Source organism: Somniosus microcephalus, chromosome 31 (assembly GCF_052327205.1).
Source record: "Somniosus microcephalus isolate GS21.2 chromosome 31, FLI_Smic_1.0, whole genome shotgun sequence".
NCBI lineage: Eukaryota > Metazoa > Chordata > Chondrichthyes > Squaliformes > Somniosidae > Somniosus > Somniosus microcephalus.
The window spans coordinates 40,648,085-40,663,184 of record NC_141017.1 but is presented as its reverse complement, the minus strand read 5'-3'; the positions used below and the strand labels follow the sequence as shown (position 1 = coordinate 40,663,184).

Sequence of the window (15,100 nt, the reverse complement as noted above, 5' to 3'; positions counted from 1 at the left end):
TAGATGCAGGAAGTGTGGTAGTGGAGCTTCTGTCAGGTCTGGACAGACTAGATATCAGGAAGTGTGGTAGTGGAGATTCTGTCAGGTCAGGACAGACTAGATGCAGGAACTGTGGTCGTGGAGATTCTGTCAGGCCTGGACAGACTAGATGTCAGGAAGTGTGGTAGTGGAGATTCTGTCAGGCCTGGACAGACTAGATGTCAGGAAGTGTGGTAGTGGAGATTCTGTCAGGCCTGGACAGACTAGATGTCAGGAAGTGTGGTAGTGGAGATTCTGTCAGGCCTGGACAGACTAGATGTCAGGAAGTGTGGTAGTGGAGATTCTGTCAGGCCTGGACAGACTAGATGTCAGGAAGTGTGGTAGTGGAGATTCTGTCAGGACTGGACAGACTAGATGTCAGGAAGTGTGGTAGTGGAGATTCTGTCAGGCCTGGACAGACTAGATGTCAGGAAGTGTGGTAGTGGAGATTCTGTCAGGCCTGGACAGACTAGATGTCAGGAAGTGTGGTAGTGGAGATTCTGTCAGGCCTGGACAGACTAGATGTCAGGAAGTGTGGTAGTGGAGATTCTGTCAGGCCTGGACAGACTAGATGTCAGGAAGTGTGGTAGTGGAGATTCTGTCAGGCCTGGACAGACTAGATGTCAGGAAGTGTGGTAGTGGAGATTCTGTCAGGCCTGGACAGACTAGATGTCAGGAAGTGTGGTAGTGGAGATTCTGTCAGGCCTGGACAGACTAGATGTCAGGAAGTGTGGTAGTGGAGATTCTGTCAGGACTGGACAGACTAGATGTCAGGAAGTGTGGTAGTGGAGATTCTGTCAGGCCTGGACAGACTAGATGTCAGGAAGTGTGGTAGTGGAGATTCTGTCAGGCCTGGACAGACTAGATGCAGGAAGTGTGGTAGTGGAGATTCTGTCAGGCCTGGACAGACTAGATGTCAGGAAGTGTGGTAGTGGAGATTCTGTCAGGCCTGGACAGACTAGATGCAGGAACTGTGGTCGTGGAGATTCTGTCAGGCCTGGACAGACTAGATGTCAGGAAGTGTGGTAGTGGAGATTCTGTCAGGCCTGGACAGACTAGATGTCAGGAAGTGTGGTAGTGGAGATTCTGTCAGGACTGGACAGACTAGATGTCAGGAAGTGTGGTAGTGGAGATTCTGTCAGGCCTGGACAGACTAGATGCAGGAAGTGTGGTAGTGGAGATTCTGTCAGGCCTGGACAGACTAGATGTCAGGAAGTGTGGTAGTGGAGATTCTGTCAGGCCTGGACAGACTAGATGTCAGGAAGTGTGGTAGTGGAGATTCTGTCAGGTCTGGACAGACTAGATGTCAGGAAGTGTGGTAGTGGAGATTCTGTCAGGCCTGGACATATTAGATGCAGGAAGTGTGGTAGTGGAGATTCTGTCAGGTCTGGACAGACTAGATATCAGGAAGTGTGGTAGTGGAGATTCTGTCAGGCCTGGACAGACTAGATGTCAGGAAGTGTGGTAGTGGAGATTCTGTCAGGTCTGGACAGACTAGATGCAGGAACTGTGGTCGTGGAGATTCTGTCAGGCCTGGACAGACTAGATGCAGGAAGTGTGGTAGTGGAGATTCTGTCAGGCCTGGACAGACTAGGGTTTAGAAATTGGGTTTTGGCTTAGCCAGGGCTTTAGCGCCGGAAGTTAGTGCCGGCGCTAAGTACCCTGCGCGCGCCAAAAATTCAGTGGCGCCGCGCCCAAACGGCTGCTGGCGCTACTGAAGGGTCTTTGCGGCGGTACATCGGCGCTAACTGCCGTTTCGCGCCGCAATTCCGGCGCTGCGGCACCCGATGCGGTGCGGCAGGCTGGGGACGTGCAGGCCTCCTCCTCCCGTTAAGGAGGAGCTGCCTGCACCCGGCCGCGGCCCGCGCAAATCAGCTTAAAAATGAGCCCGGCACCTCGGACAAGTGCCGGGCTTGCATCTGTTCCGGGGGGGGGAGCGGAGAAGTCCGGGGAGGGAGCTGCGGGCAGGCGGCCGGCGGGAAAGTGGCCGGCCGCCGCGGGGCCTTTAATGCGCCGGCGCAAACTGGAGTAAGGCACCTCTGCCAGAACGTTGCTTGCGGCTGCCACGGGCGAGGCGGCCGCAACTCAATTTCGGAGTTCGGGCGGGTTACCACGGCAACCGGGACGCTGCGCACACCGATGACGTCATCGGTGCCGGCGCAGCGCTACCGGTGCAACGCCGATTTAGGCCCCCAGGGAATTTTTAAACTGGCCATAACTCTGGCGCTAGTCCCTCTAGCGCCTCAAAAGCGGCGCTAAGGCTAGTGAATTTCTAGGCCTAGATGTCAGGAAGTGTGGTAGTGGAGATTCTGTCAGGCCTGGACAGACTAGATGCAGGAAGTGTGGTAGTGGAGATTCTGTCAGGTCTGGACAGACTAGATGTCAGGAAGTGTGGTAGTGGAGATTCTGTCAGGCCTGGACAGACTAGATGTCAGGAAGTGTGGTAGTGGAGATTCTGTCAGGCCTGGACAGACTAGATGTCAGGAAGTGTGGTAGTGGAGATTCTGTCAGGCCTGGACAGACTAGATGTCAGGAAGTGTGGTAGTGGAGATTCTGTCAGGCCTGGACAGACTAGATGCAGGAAGTGTGGTAGTGGAGATTCTGTCAGGCCTGGACAGACTAGATGTCAGGAAGTGTGGTAGTGGAGATTCTGTCAGGCCTGGACAGACTAGATGCAGGAAGTGTGGTAGTGGAGATTCTGTCAGGCCTGGACAGACTAGATGTCAGGAAGTGTGGTAGTGGAGATTCTGTCAGGTTTGGACAGACTAGATGTCAGGAAGTGTGATAGTGGAGATTCTGTCAGGCCTGGACAGACTAGATGTCAGGAAGTGTGGTAGTGGAGATTCTGTCAGGTCTGGACAGACTAGATGCAGGAAGTGTGGTAGTGGAGATTCTGTCAGGTCTGGACAGACTAGATGCAGGAAGTGTGGTAGTGGAGATTCTGTCAGGTCTGGACAGACTAGATGTCAGGAAGTGTGGTAGTGGAGATTCTGTCAGGTCTGGACAGACTAGATGTCAGGAAGTGTGGTAGTGGAGATTCTGTCAGGCCTGGACAGACTAGATGCAGGAAGGATGTTTCTGATGGCCGGGGAGTCCAGAACCAGGGGTCATAGTCTAAAGATAAGAGGTAAGCCATTTAGGACTGAAATGAGGAGGAATTTCTTCACCCAGAGAGTGGTGAACCTGTGGAATTCTCTACCACAGAAGGCAGTTGAGGCCAATTCATTAAATATATTCAAGAAGGAGTTAGATATATTTCTTAAGGCTAAAGGGATCAAGGGATATGGGGAGAAGGCAGGGACAGGGTACTGAATTTGGATGATCAGCCATGATCTCATTGAATGGCGGAGCAGACTCGAAGGGCCGAATGGCCTACTCCTATCTTCTATGTATCTATGTTTCTATGTATCTGGAACTCTCCCCCCAAAAAGCTGTTGAGACTGGGGGTCAATTGAAACATAGAAGATAGGAGCAGGAGTAGGCCATTCGGCCCCTTGAGCCTGTTCCGCCATTCAATGAGATCATGGCTGATCCTCCAAACTCAGTACCCTGTCCCTGCCTTCTCCCCATATCCCTTGATCCCTTTAGCCTTAAGAAATATATCTAACTCCTTCTTGAATATATTTAATGAATTGGCCTCCACTGCCTTCTGTGGTAGAGAATTCCACAGGTTCACCACTCTCTGGGTGAAGAAATTCCTCCTCATCTCTGTCCTAAATGGCCTACCCCTTATCCTTAGACTGTGACCCCTGGTTCTGGACTCCCCGACCATCGGGAACCTCCTTCCTGCATCTAGTCTGTCCAGTCCTGTCAGAATTTTATAAGTTTCAATGAGATCCCCTCTCATTCTTCTAAACTCTAGCGAATATAAGCCTAATCGACCCAATCTCTCCTCATATGTCATTCCTGCCATCCCAGGTATCAGTCTGGTGAATCTTTGCTGCACTCCCTCCATGGCAAGAACATCCTTCCTCAGATAAGGCGACCAAAACTGCACACAATACTCAAGGTGTGGTCTCACCAAGGTCATGTACAACTGCAGCAAGACATCCTTGTTCCTGTACTCGAATCCTCTCGCTACGAAGGCCAACATACCATTTGCCTTCTTAACTGCCTGCTGCACTTGCATGCTTACCTTCAGCGACTGGTGCACAAGGACACCCAGGACTCGTTGCACTTCCCCTTCTCCCAATCTATTGCCATTCAGATAATAATCTGCCTTCCTGTTTATGCCACCAAAGTGGATAACCTCGCATTTATCCACATTATACTGCATTTGCCATGCATCTGCCCAATCACCCAACCGGTCCAAATCATACTGGAGTTTCTCTGCTTCCTCCTCACAGCACGCACGCCCACCCAGCTTTGTGTCGTCTGCAAACTTGGAGATATTACATCTAGTTCGCTCATCTAGATCATTAATATATATTGTGAATAGCTGGGGTCCTAGCACCGATCCCTGCGGTACCCCACTAGTCACTGCCTGCCACTCGGAGAAAGACCCGTTTATTCCAACTCTTTGCTTCCTGTCTGCCAACCAGTTCTCTATCCAAGACAGTACCTTACCCCCAATCCCATGTGCTTTAACTTTACACGCTAATCTCTTATGCGGGACCTTATCGAAAGCCTTCTGAAAGTCCAAATACACCACATCCACTGGTTCTCCCTTATCTATTCTACCAGTTACATCCTCAAAAAATTCCAGTAGATTAGTCAAGCACGATTTACCTTTTGTAAATCCATATTGACTTTGTCCGATCCTGTCACTGTTTTCCAAGTGCTCTGCTATTACATCTTTTATAATGGACTCTAGCATTTTCCCCACTACCGATGTCAGGCTTACTGGTCTATAATTCCCCACTTTTTCTCTACCACCTTTTTTAAATAGTGGGGTAACAGTAGCTACCCTCCAATCCATGGGAACTGTTCCAGAGTCTATCGAGTTCTGGAAGATGACCAGCAATGCATCTACTATTTCTCGGGCCACTTCCTTAAGTACCCTAGGATGTAGATTATCAGGCCCTGGGGATTTATCGGCCTTCAATCCCGTCAATTTTCTGAACACCAAAGCTTCAAAGCTGAGATTGATAGATTTTTGTTAGGCAAGGGTGATAAAGGATATGGAACGAAGGCGGGTAAATGGAGTTACGATACAGATCAGCCGCGATCTAATTGAATGGCGGAACCGGCTCGAGGGGCTGAATGGCCTCCTGCTGTTGCTATGTTGCTACGAGTTGCTGCATGTCTTTCAGGATACAAAGCCTCAGCTCCTTCTTGCCTCAGTGGTGCTGCCAAGAAATCCCAGATCCAGGAAACAGCAGAGCCGGGCACCAGCAGGTGAGGACTGTCCGTGTGTTTTAATCAAACTTCCCCTGATGGTTCAGGGAGTAAAGGCAGTGAGTAGCCCAGAATTGAATATGTCTTGCCACACCACAACATCACACCGCTCCTTAACCCCTTCCCCTTCTGTATGCCGAAGGCGGCTGATGGGCTAAGTTGCTTCTTAAGACTTTCCAAAAGCTGAATTTTTGTCCCCCCGCCTATTGTGACACTTCTCTATAGAGTCATACAGCACAGAAAGAGACCCTTCGGCCCATCGTGTCTGCGCCGGCCATCAAGCCCTGTCTATTCTAATCCCATTTTCCAGCATTTGGCCCGTAGCCTTGTATGCTATGGCGTTTCAAGTGCTCATCTAAATGCTTCCTGAATGTTGTGAGGGTTCCTGCCTCTACCACCCTTTCAGGCAGTGAGTTCCAGATTCCAAACACCCTCTGGGTGACATTTTTTTCCCTCAAATCCGCTCTAAACCTCCTGCCCCTCACCTTGAAGCTATGCCCCCTGGTTATTGACCCCTCTACTAAGGGGAAATGTTCCTTTCTATCTACCCTATCTATGCCCCACATAATTTTGTACACCTCAATCAGGTCCCCCCTCAGCCTTCTCTGCTCTAAGGAAAACAACCCCAGCCTGTCCAGTCTCTCTTCATAGCTGAAACGCTCCAGCCCAGGTAACATCCTGGTGAATCTCCTCTGCACCCTCTCCAATGCAATCACATCCTTCCTATAGTGTGGCAACCAGAACTGCACACAGTATTCCAGCTGTGGCCTAACTAGCGTTTTGTACAGCTCCATCATAACCTCCCTGCTCTTATATTCTATGCCTTGGCTAATGAAGGCAAGTATCCCATATACCTATTTAACCACCTTATCTACCTGTCCTGCTGCCTTCAGGGATCTATGTACATGCACACCAAGGTCCCTCTGATCCTCTGTCCTTCCTAGGGTCCTACCATTCATTGTGTATTCGCTTGCCTTGTTAGTCCTCCCAAAATGCATCACTTGAAACGCCACAGCATACAAGGCTACGGACCAAGTGCTGGAAAATGGGATTAGAATAGACAGGGCTTGGTGGCCGGCACAGACACGATGGGCCAAAGGGCCTCTTTCTGTGCTGTATAACTCTATGTCTTCCATAAACTTGAGCTGATCCATAACTCTGCTGCTCATATCTGAACTCGCACCACGTCCCGTTCACCCATCACCCCAGTGCTCACTAACCTACACTGGCTCCCGGTCCTGCAATGTGTCGATTTTCACATTCTCATCCTCATGTTTAAATCTCTCCATGGCCTCGCTCCTCCCTATCACTGTAACCACCTCCAGCCCTACAACTCAGATCTCTGCACAATTCTGGCCTCTTGCACATCCCCAATTGTAACTACCCCACCATTAGTGGCTGTGCCTTCAGCCGTCTAGGCCCTAAGCTCTGGAATTCCCTCCCTAAACCTCGCTGCCTCGCTACCTCCCTCCTTTAAGATGTTCCTTAACCTACCTCTGTGGCCAAGCTTTTGGTCATCTGTCCCAATATCTTATGTGGCTCGGTGTCAGATTTTGTTTTGATAATGTTCCTGTGAAGCGCCTTGGGATGTTTAAGATGCTGTATAAATGCAAGTTGTTGCAGATCAATCCGGGTCTGCACCTGGTGCGGTGAGTAATTCTGAGCTTTGAACAGAGAATTGAGTGCTATTAGCACTTAGCCTTTTAGCCACATAGATAGGACAAGGAAGGAGGTTCTGCTGAGGGAGTTTGAGCAGCTAGGGGCCAAATTAAAAAGCAGAACCACAAGGGTAATAATCGAGCCACGAGCGAATTTGGCTAGGACAAATAAAATTAGAGAGTTAAATGCGTGGCTCAAAGACTGGTGTGGGAGAAATGGGTTTTGCTTCCTGGGACACTGGCACCAGTACTGGGGCAGGAGGGAGCTGTTCCGTTGGGACGGGCTTCACTTGGCCAGTGCTGGGACCAGAGTCCTGGCGGATCATATAACTAGGGCTGTAGAGAGGGCTTTAAACTAACTAGTGGGGGGGAGGTTCCTAGAGAGCAAATAATAAAAATGACAACAGAGAAGGTAATAGACTTAGGTAGCAGTGGGGAAATTAAAAACCAGAGCGTGTCAGGAAGGGGCAGAAGGTATGGAGTAAAAGGCAAAGTAATAAAAAGGGCAAAAGCAGGAACTAAGTGTCACAAAACATCTTTGAAAGTTCTCTATCTGAATGCACGTAGCATTCGTAACAAAATAGATGAGTTAATGGCACAAATAACTACATATGGGTATGATCTTGTGGCCATTACAGAAACATGGCTGCAGGGTGACAACGCCTGGGAATTAAACATACCAGGTTATTTAACGATCAGGAAGGACAGGCAGGAAGGAAGGGGAGGTGGGGTGGCTATGTTAATAAAGGAAGGAATCACTGTAATACAGAGAAATGATATTGGATCAAAAGATCAGGATAATGAAACAGTTTGGGTGGAGGTAAGGAATAATAAGGGGAAAAAAACACTAGTGGGCGTAGTCTATAGGCCTCCGAACAGTGGCAACTCTGTTGGACGGAGTATCAATCAGGAAATAGTTGAGGCTTGTAATAAGGGAACATCTATAATTATGGGGGATTTCAACTATCATATTAATTGGACAAATCAAATTGGGCAGAGCAGCCTTGAGGATGAGTTCATTGAGTGTATTAGGGATGGGTTTCTTGAGCAGTATGTAATTGAACCGACCAGGGGGCAAGCAACCTTAGATCTGGTCCTGTGTAACGAGACGGGATTAATTAAAAATGTCCTAGTAAAGGATCCCCTTGGAATGAGTGACCATAACATGGTTGAATTCCATATTCAATTAGAGGGTGAGAAAGTTGGATCTCAAACAAGCGTGCTAAGCTTGAATAAAGGAGACTATGAAGGTATGAGAGCGGAATTGAGTAGAGTGGATTGGGAAAATAGATTAAAGGGTAAGACGATACATGATCAATGGTGTACATTCAAGGAGTTATTTTACAACTTCCAAAAAATATATATTCCACTGAGAAGAAAAGGGTGTAAAAGAAAAGACAGCCATCCGTGGCTAAGTAAAGAAATTAAGGATAGTATTCGACTAAAAACAAGGGCATATAAGGTAGCCAAATCTAGTGGGAGGATAGAGGATTGGGAAAACTTTAAAAGACAGCAAAAAATAACAAAAAGATTGATTAAGAAAGGGAAGATAGATTATGAAAGTAAATTAGCAAAAAATATAAAAACAGATAGTAAGAGTTTTTATAGTTATATAAAAAGAAAAAGGGTGGCTAAAGTAAATGTTGGTCCCTTAGAGGATGAGACCGGGAAATTAATGGTGGGAAATATGGAGATGGCAAAAACACTGAATAAATATTTTACATCAGTCTTTACAGTAGAAGATACTAAGAATATCCCAACACTGGACAAACAGGGGGGGAGGAGCTAAACACGATCAAAATCACTAAGGAAGTGGTACTCGGTAAAATAATGGGACTCAAGGCGGATAAATCACCTGGACCTGATGGCTTACATCCTAGGGTCTTGAGGGAAGTGGCGGTAGGGATTGTGGATGCATTGGTAATAATTTTCCAAAACTCCCTGGACTCGGCAAAGGTCCCGGCAGACTGGAAAACTGCTAATGTAACACCCTTATTTAAAAAGGGCAGTAGACAGAAGGCTGGAAACTATAGACCGGTTAGTCTAACATCTGTGGTAGGTAAAATTTTGGAGTCCATTATTAAGGAGACAGTAACAGGACATTTGGATAATCATAATTTAATAGGACAAAGTCAGCATGGTTTTATGAAGGGGAAGTCATGTTTGACAAATTTGCTGGAGTTCTTTGAGGAAGTAACGTATAGGGTGGATAAAGGGGAACCAGTGGACGTAGTGTATTTAGACTTCCAAAAGGCATTTGACAAGGTGCCACACAAAGGATTATTGCTTAAGATAAAAAATCACGGGATTGGGGGTAATATTCTGGCATGGATAGAGGATTGGCTATCTAACAGAAGGCAGAGAGTTGGGATAAATGGTTCATTCTCAGACTGGCAATCAGTAACTAGTGGTGTTCCGCAGGGGTCAGTGCTGGGTCCCCAACTCTTTACAATCTATATTAACGATTTGGAGGAGGGGACCGAGTGTAACATATCAAAGTTTGCAGATGATACTAAGATGGGAGGGAAAGTAGTGAGTGAGGAGGACATAAAAAACCTGCAAGGGGACATCGACAGGCTAAGTAAGTGGGCAGAGATTTGGCAGATGGAATACAATACTGGAAAGTGTGAGGTTATGCACTTTGGCAGGAAAAACCGTAGAGCAAGTTATTATCTTAATGGCAAGAAACTGGAAAGTACTGAAGTACAAAGGGATCTGGGGGTCCTGGTGCACGAAACTCAAAAGGTTAGTATGCAGGTGCAGCAAGTGATTAAGAAGGCCAATGGAATGTTGGCTTTCATTGCTAGGGGGATAGAATATAAAAATAGGGAGGTATTGCTTCAGTTGTACAAGGTATTGGTGAGGCCGCACCTGGAATACTGCGTACAGTTTTGGTGTCCATACTTAAGAAAGGACATACTTGCTCTCGAGTCAGTACAAAGAAGGTTCACTCGGTTAATCCCGGGGATGAGGGGATGGACATATGAGGAGAGGTTGAGTAGATTGGGACTCTACTCATTGGAGTTCAGAAGAATGAGAGGCGATCTTATTGAAACATATAAGATTGTGAAGGGGTCGGATCGGGTGGATGCGGGGAAGATGTTCCCGATGATGGGTGAAACTAGAACTAGGGGGCATAGTCTTAGAATAAGGGGCTGCTCTTTCAAAACTGAGATGAGGAGGAACTACTTCACTCAGAGGGTGGTAGGTCCATGGAATATGCTGCCCCATAAAGCTGTAGAAGCTACATCATTACATAAATTTAAAACAGAAATAGACAGTTTCCTAGAAGTAAAGGGAATTAAGGGTTACGGGGAGCGGGCAGGAATTTGGACATGAGTCTAGGTTCGGATCGGTCATGGCCCTGTGAGTAGCGGAGCGGGCCCAGGGGCCGTGTAGCCTGATCCTGCTCCTATTTCGTGTGTCTAATTCTGTTAGATTCAGGAGATGGTTCTGTGATAGTGAATTGGCGGTTAGGATCAGATCAGCCATGATCTTATTGAATGGCGGAGCAGGCTCGAGGGGCCGATTGGCCAACTCCTGCTCCTATTCCTTATGTTCTTATGTTCTTATGTAGGCCAGATTTGCTCTCGTTCTAAACCACGTAGAACCAACTTAGACCTGAAAACAAAAACTGGCCTAATGTGTGTCTGCTACGTGAAGAATAGGTGAGGTAGAGGAGGTGACTAGTACCCTTGGAAACTGTACCCCAGCCCTTCAGGAGTTAAAGAGGAAGTGGGCTCCACATACAGGGAAACACAAACTGAGAAAGCTTGAACTACTGGCTGTGATATAACCTCCGTGTGACACCAAACTGCCTTTGGCTCTGGGTACTGATTCTAACGTTGTTTCTCTATCGACCTTCAGCGCCATTACACTCCCACCCTTCTTGGGATTACGGAGAATGAGCCGGTGATTGTTGAAGTGGAAGAGACTGCACCGGAGGACGAGGTGCAGGTTCCATTGACAAACAGCGACAGCCCCACTCTGGCAGGAGACAGGGGCCCAAGCACTAAAGATCTGTATTGGACAATCCCACCATCACAGGATGTAGACAGCGCTCCGCAGACCTCCACGTGTCTGGATGAGCGGCCCGCGGATCAGCCCATCAGCACAAAATTACCAGGGGGATCCCTCTTCACCTTTGGCTATGAGAAACACTTCATGCCATCACCGGAAGATCTGCTTGACAATGAATGGCAGTTAGATAGCAAGGAGGAGTGGCTGGGGATGGGGGACACCATCGGTGACCTTTAGCCCTAGGGTTGCCCGGGATACTTGAAATGCATCGGAGCTTCCAGAGAATCTCAACACATTACGCAAACCAGCGTATGTTGCTGCTGGTCTCGGCCTGCCTGTCACAAGTTTAGCAAATCTAATTAAAGGTAAAGAGAAGGACAGATAGGGAAGCTCTGCCTTCCACAGAAACTGACACTCTCCCATTGCGGCGTCCAACCTTTCCTTGTGCAATTCCAGGATCTGTACCTCCACTCCCCAACCGAGAGTCATGTCAGACCTTGCCTGCTATTTTTGTGATGGAGAACTTCCTGAATCTGCACACCGTCGCCATGTTTTACTCAGGGGTTACTTTGAAGTAATTTTCCAAATGTTGCTATTCCATGCCATGCACCTTCTTATAAAGCACTGTGAAGTTATCAACTGGTTACCACCTATCGGACTGAAAGCCCACGGCCCTCCCGTCTTTCCTGACCCCTCAGTTCTCCGACTCTGGGACTCCGCCTCGAGGCTCTGCATTGCTTCTAAGGGCCTGAATGTCTCCTGATCATGGCTTCAGATTTATTTTTGAATTATATGTGAATTCTTTAATGTTGAATATTATGAAGTCAAATTAGAAAATTGTAAAGAACAGCCATTTTCTTAAATCAGTATTCTGGCAATAAAAAGATTACCGTTATTTTTTAATGCAGTTTCAGAGACTTTTATTATCAACCCACAAAACTTTTTGTAATATTTCATATCAGAGTCAGAAACTTTAGGCCAAAGGAAAGTCTCCCGGAGCCAGCTCCTTCCTTCAGGGTGGGCACTGCGGATATGCACTGGCCACACACACGCAGTCCATACACGGGCTGCCCGCACACGCGCGGTCCATACACGGGCTGCCCGCACACGCGCGGTCCATACACGGGCTGCCCGCACACGCGCGGTCCATACACGGGCTGCCCGCACACGCGCGGTCCATACAGCCGTGCATGCACCGCGCGCGGTCCATACACGGGCTGCCCGCACACGCGCGGTCCATACACGGGCTGCCCGCACACGCGCGGTCCATACACGGGCTGCCCGCACACGCGCGGTCCATACACGGGCTGCCCGCACACGCGCGGTCCATACACGGGCTGCCCGCACACGCGCGGTCCATACACGGGCTGCCCGCACACGCGCGGTCCATACACGGGCTGCCCGCACACGCGCGGTCCATACACGGGCTGTCCGCACACGCGCGGTCCATACACGGGCTGCCCGCACACGCGCGGTCCATACACGGGCTGCCCGCACACGCGCGGTCCATACACGGGCTGCCCCCACACGCGGTCCATACACGGGCAGGCCACACACGCGCGGTCCATACACGGGCGGTCCGCACACGCGGTCCATACACGGGCGGTCCGCACACAGGCGGTCCATACACGGGCGGTCCGCACACAGGCGGTCCATACACGGGCTGTCCGCACACAGGCGGTCCATACACGGGCTGCCCGCACACGCGTGGTAAGCTGTGAGGAGGACTCAAAGAGCTTGCAACGGGAAATAGACAGTTAAGTGAGTGGGCGGTAAGGTGGCAGATGGAGTATAATGTGAGGAAATGTGAGGTTATTCACTTTGGTAGGAAGAATAAAAAAAACAGAATATTTTTAAATGGTGAGAAACTATTAAATGTTGTGTTCAGAGAGATTTAGTTGTCCTCAGACAGGAAACACAGAAAGCTAGCATGCAGGTACAGCAAGCAATAAGGAAGGCAAATGGCATGATGGCCTTTATTGCTAGAGGGTTGGAGTATAAGAGAAGGAAGTCTTGCTACAAGCTGAGACCACACCTGGAGTACTGTGTGCAGTTTTGGTCTCCTTACCTAAGAAAGGATATACTTGCCATAGAGGGAGTGCAGCGAAGGTTCACCAGACTGATTCCTGGGATGGCAGGACTATCATATGAGGAGAGATTGGGCTGGCTAGTCCTGTATTCACTAGAGTTTAGAAGAATGAGAGGGGATCTTATTGAAATGTATAAAATTCTGACAGGGCTAGACAGACTGGATGCAGGGAGGATGTTTCCCCTGGCTGGGAGGTCTAGAACGAGGGGTCACAGTCTCAGGATACTGGGTCGGACATTTAGGACTGAGATGAGGAGAAATTTCTTCACTCAGAGGGTGGTGAACCTGTGGAATTCTCTACCACAGAAGGCTGTGGAGGCCAAGTCACTGAATATATTTAAGAAGGAGACAGATAGATTTCTAGACACAAAAGGCATCAAGGGATAAGGGGAGAGAGCAGGAATATGGTATTGAGATGGAGGATCAGCCATGATCATATTGAATGGCGGAGCAGGCTCGAAGGGCCGAATGGCCTATTCCTGCTCCTATTTTTCTATGTTTCTTTCTAATTGTACAGGGCTCTGGTGAGACCACACCTGGAGTACTGTGCACAGTTTTGGTCTCCTTATCCAAGAAAGGACATATATGCCTTAGAGGCGGTGCAATGAAGGTTCACTAGATTGATCCCTAGGATATGAGGGTTGTCTTTTGAGGAGAGATTGTGTAGAATGGGCCGATACTCTCTGGAGTTTAGAAGAATGAGAGGTGATCTCATTGAAACATATAAGATTCCGAGGGGGATTGACAGGGTCAATGCTGAGAGGTTATATCCCCTGGTTGGACAGTCTAGAACTAGGGGGCATAGTCTCAGGATAAGGGATCAGCCATTTAAGATTGAGATGAGGAGAAATTTCTTTACTCAGAGGGGTTGTGAATCTATGGAATTCTCTACCCCAAAGGGCTGTGGATGCTGAGTCATGAGTATATTCAAGTATAGGATAGACAGATTTTTGGACTCTAAGGGAATCAAGGGATATGGGGATAGTGCAGAAAAGTGGAGTTGAGGTCGAAGATCAGCCATGATCTTATTGAATGGCGGAGCAGGCTCAAAGGGCCGTATGGCCGACTCCTGCTCTTAATTCTTTTGTTCGTATACATGGGCTGCCCGCACACACACAGTCCATACACGGGCTGCTCGCACACACGCGGTCCAAACACAGGCTGCCCACACACACGCGGTCCAAACACGGGCTGCATGTGGGTAGCTGCACTATTGACCAACATAGATACTCCTAGTCGGAGCTGAATTTTCAGATTTCAACTGAGCTGAAGTTTGGATGCTGTAATTGCCCCCTGGGCTGTGATGCCCTGCATATCAAGCAGCATGCGAACTCTTGCTGTACAGGCTACATTAGGAATGATGGCTTGGGACTGTACTCCAGCAAAGTAACAGGGATGAACATTGGTGCTGTGCAGTATGTGGAACTCTCTCCTAGTTTTGGCAATGTCTGCTGCCACTGAAGGATGGAGCTGTTTGCAAGAGTGTTAATGATACAGGTAGGCTGATGGGGCCGTCCTGCCCCTGACCCCCATCACAGACCTTCAAATTCCCCCTCAATTTGAGAGATTGGTTCCAAATTTGGACAATTGTTCATATTTTAAATACAGACCCATCTCATTCCATCACCAAGAGTGCCCACTTCCATTATGTAACCTCAGTCATCTCCATCCCCACCCCACACTTTGGAACTCTCTCTCCACCCCACCTAGTTTCTTCCTTCCCCATCTTCAAAAGCCTCCCTAAGACCTACCTTGCGGACTGAGCTCTCAGTCAGCTCCCTCCTGGTGCTGGAGTCTGGCATTGGTGGCAATGTGAAAGGTGCTCTATATGTATTATATATACAGATGTACTGGATATAATTGGAGCTGTTGTTCCTTACTGGATTCAGGGGTCAGTGACAATATAAAGTGTCTGCTGGGCACTGGAGGCAAGCTCAGGCTGATGGGGGGAAGCAGGCCCGGTTTCCGTGGTAACAGA

General features: G+C 48.6%; 1 protein-coding gene across 2 annotated transcripts in view; it reads left to right on the top strand.

Moving 5' to 3' along the window:
* Positions 1-11,936, top strand: part of LOC147097802 (interleukin-6 receptor subunit beta-like) — a 100,890-nt gene extending 88,954 nt beyond the window's left edge. The window contains exons 14-15 of one of the 2 annotated variants that reach the window (XM_085971922.1): positions 5,271-5,355; positions 10,881-11,936. In XM_085971922.1, coding sequence (XP_085828048.1) covers positions 5,271-5,355; positions 10,881-11,270 — 475 coding nt within the window. In that variant the 3' untranslated portion in view covers positions 11,271-11,936. The remainder of the gene's footprint in view (positions 1-5,270; positions 5,356-10,880) is intronic. The other variant, XM_085971923.1, reaches the window with a different exon arrangement.
* Positions 11,937-15,100: the final 3,164 nt, after the last annotated feature.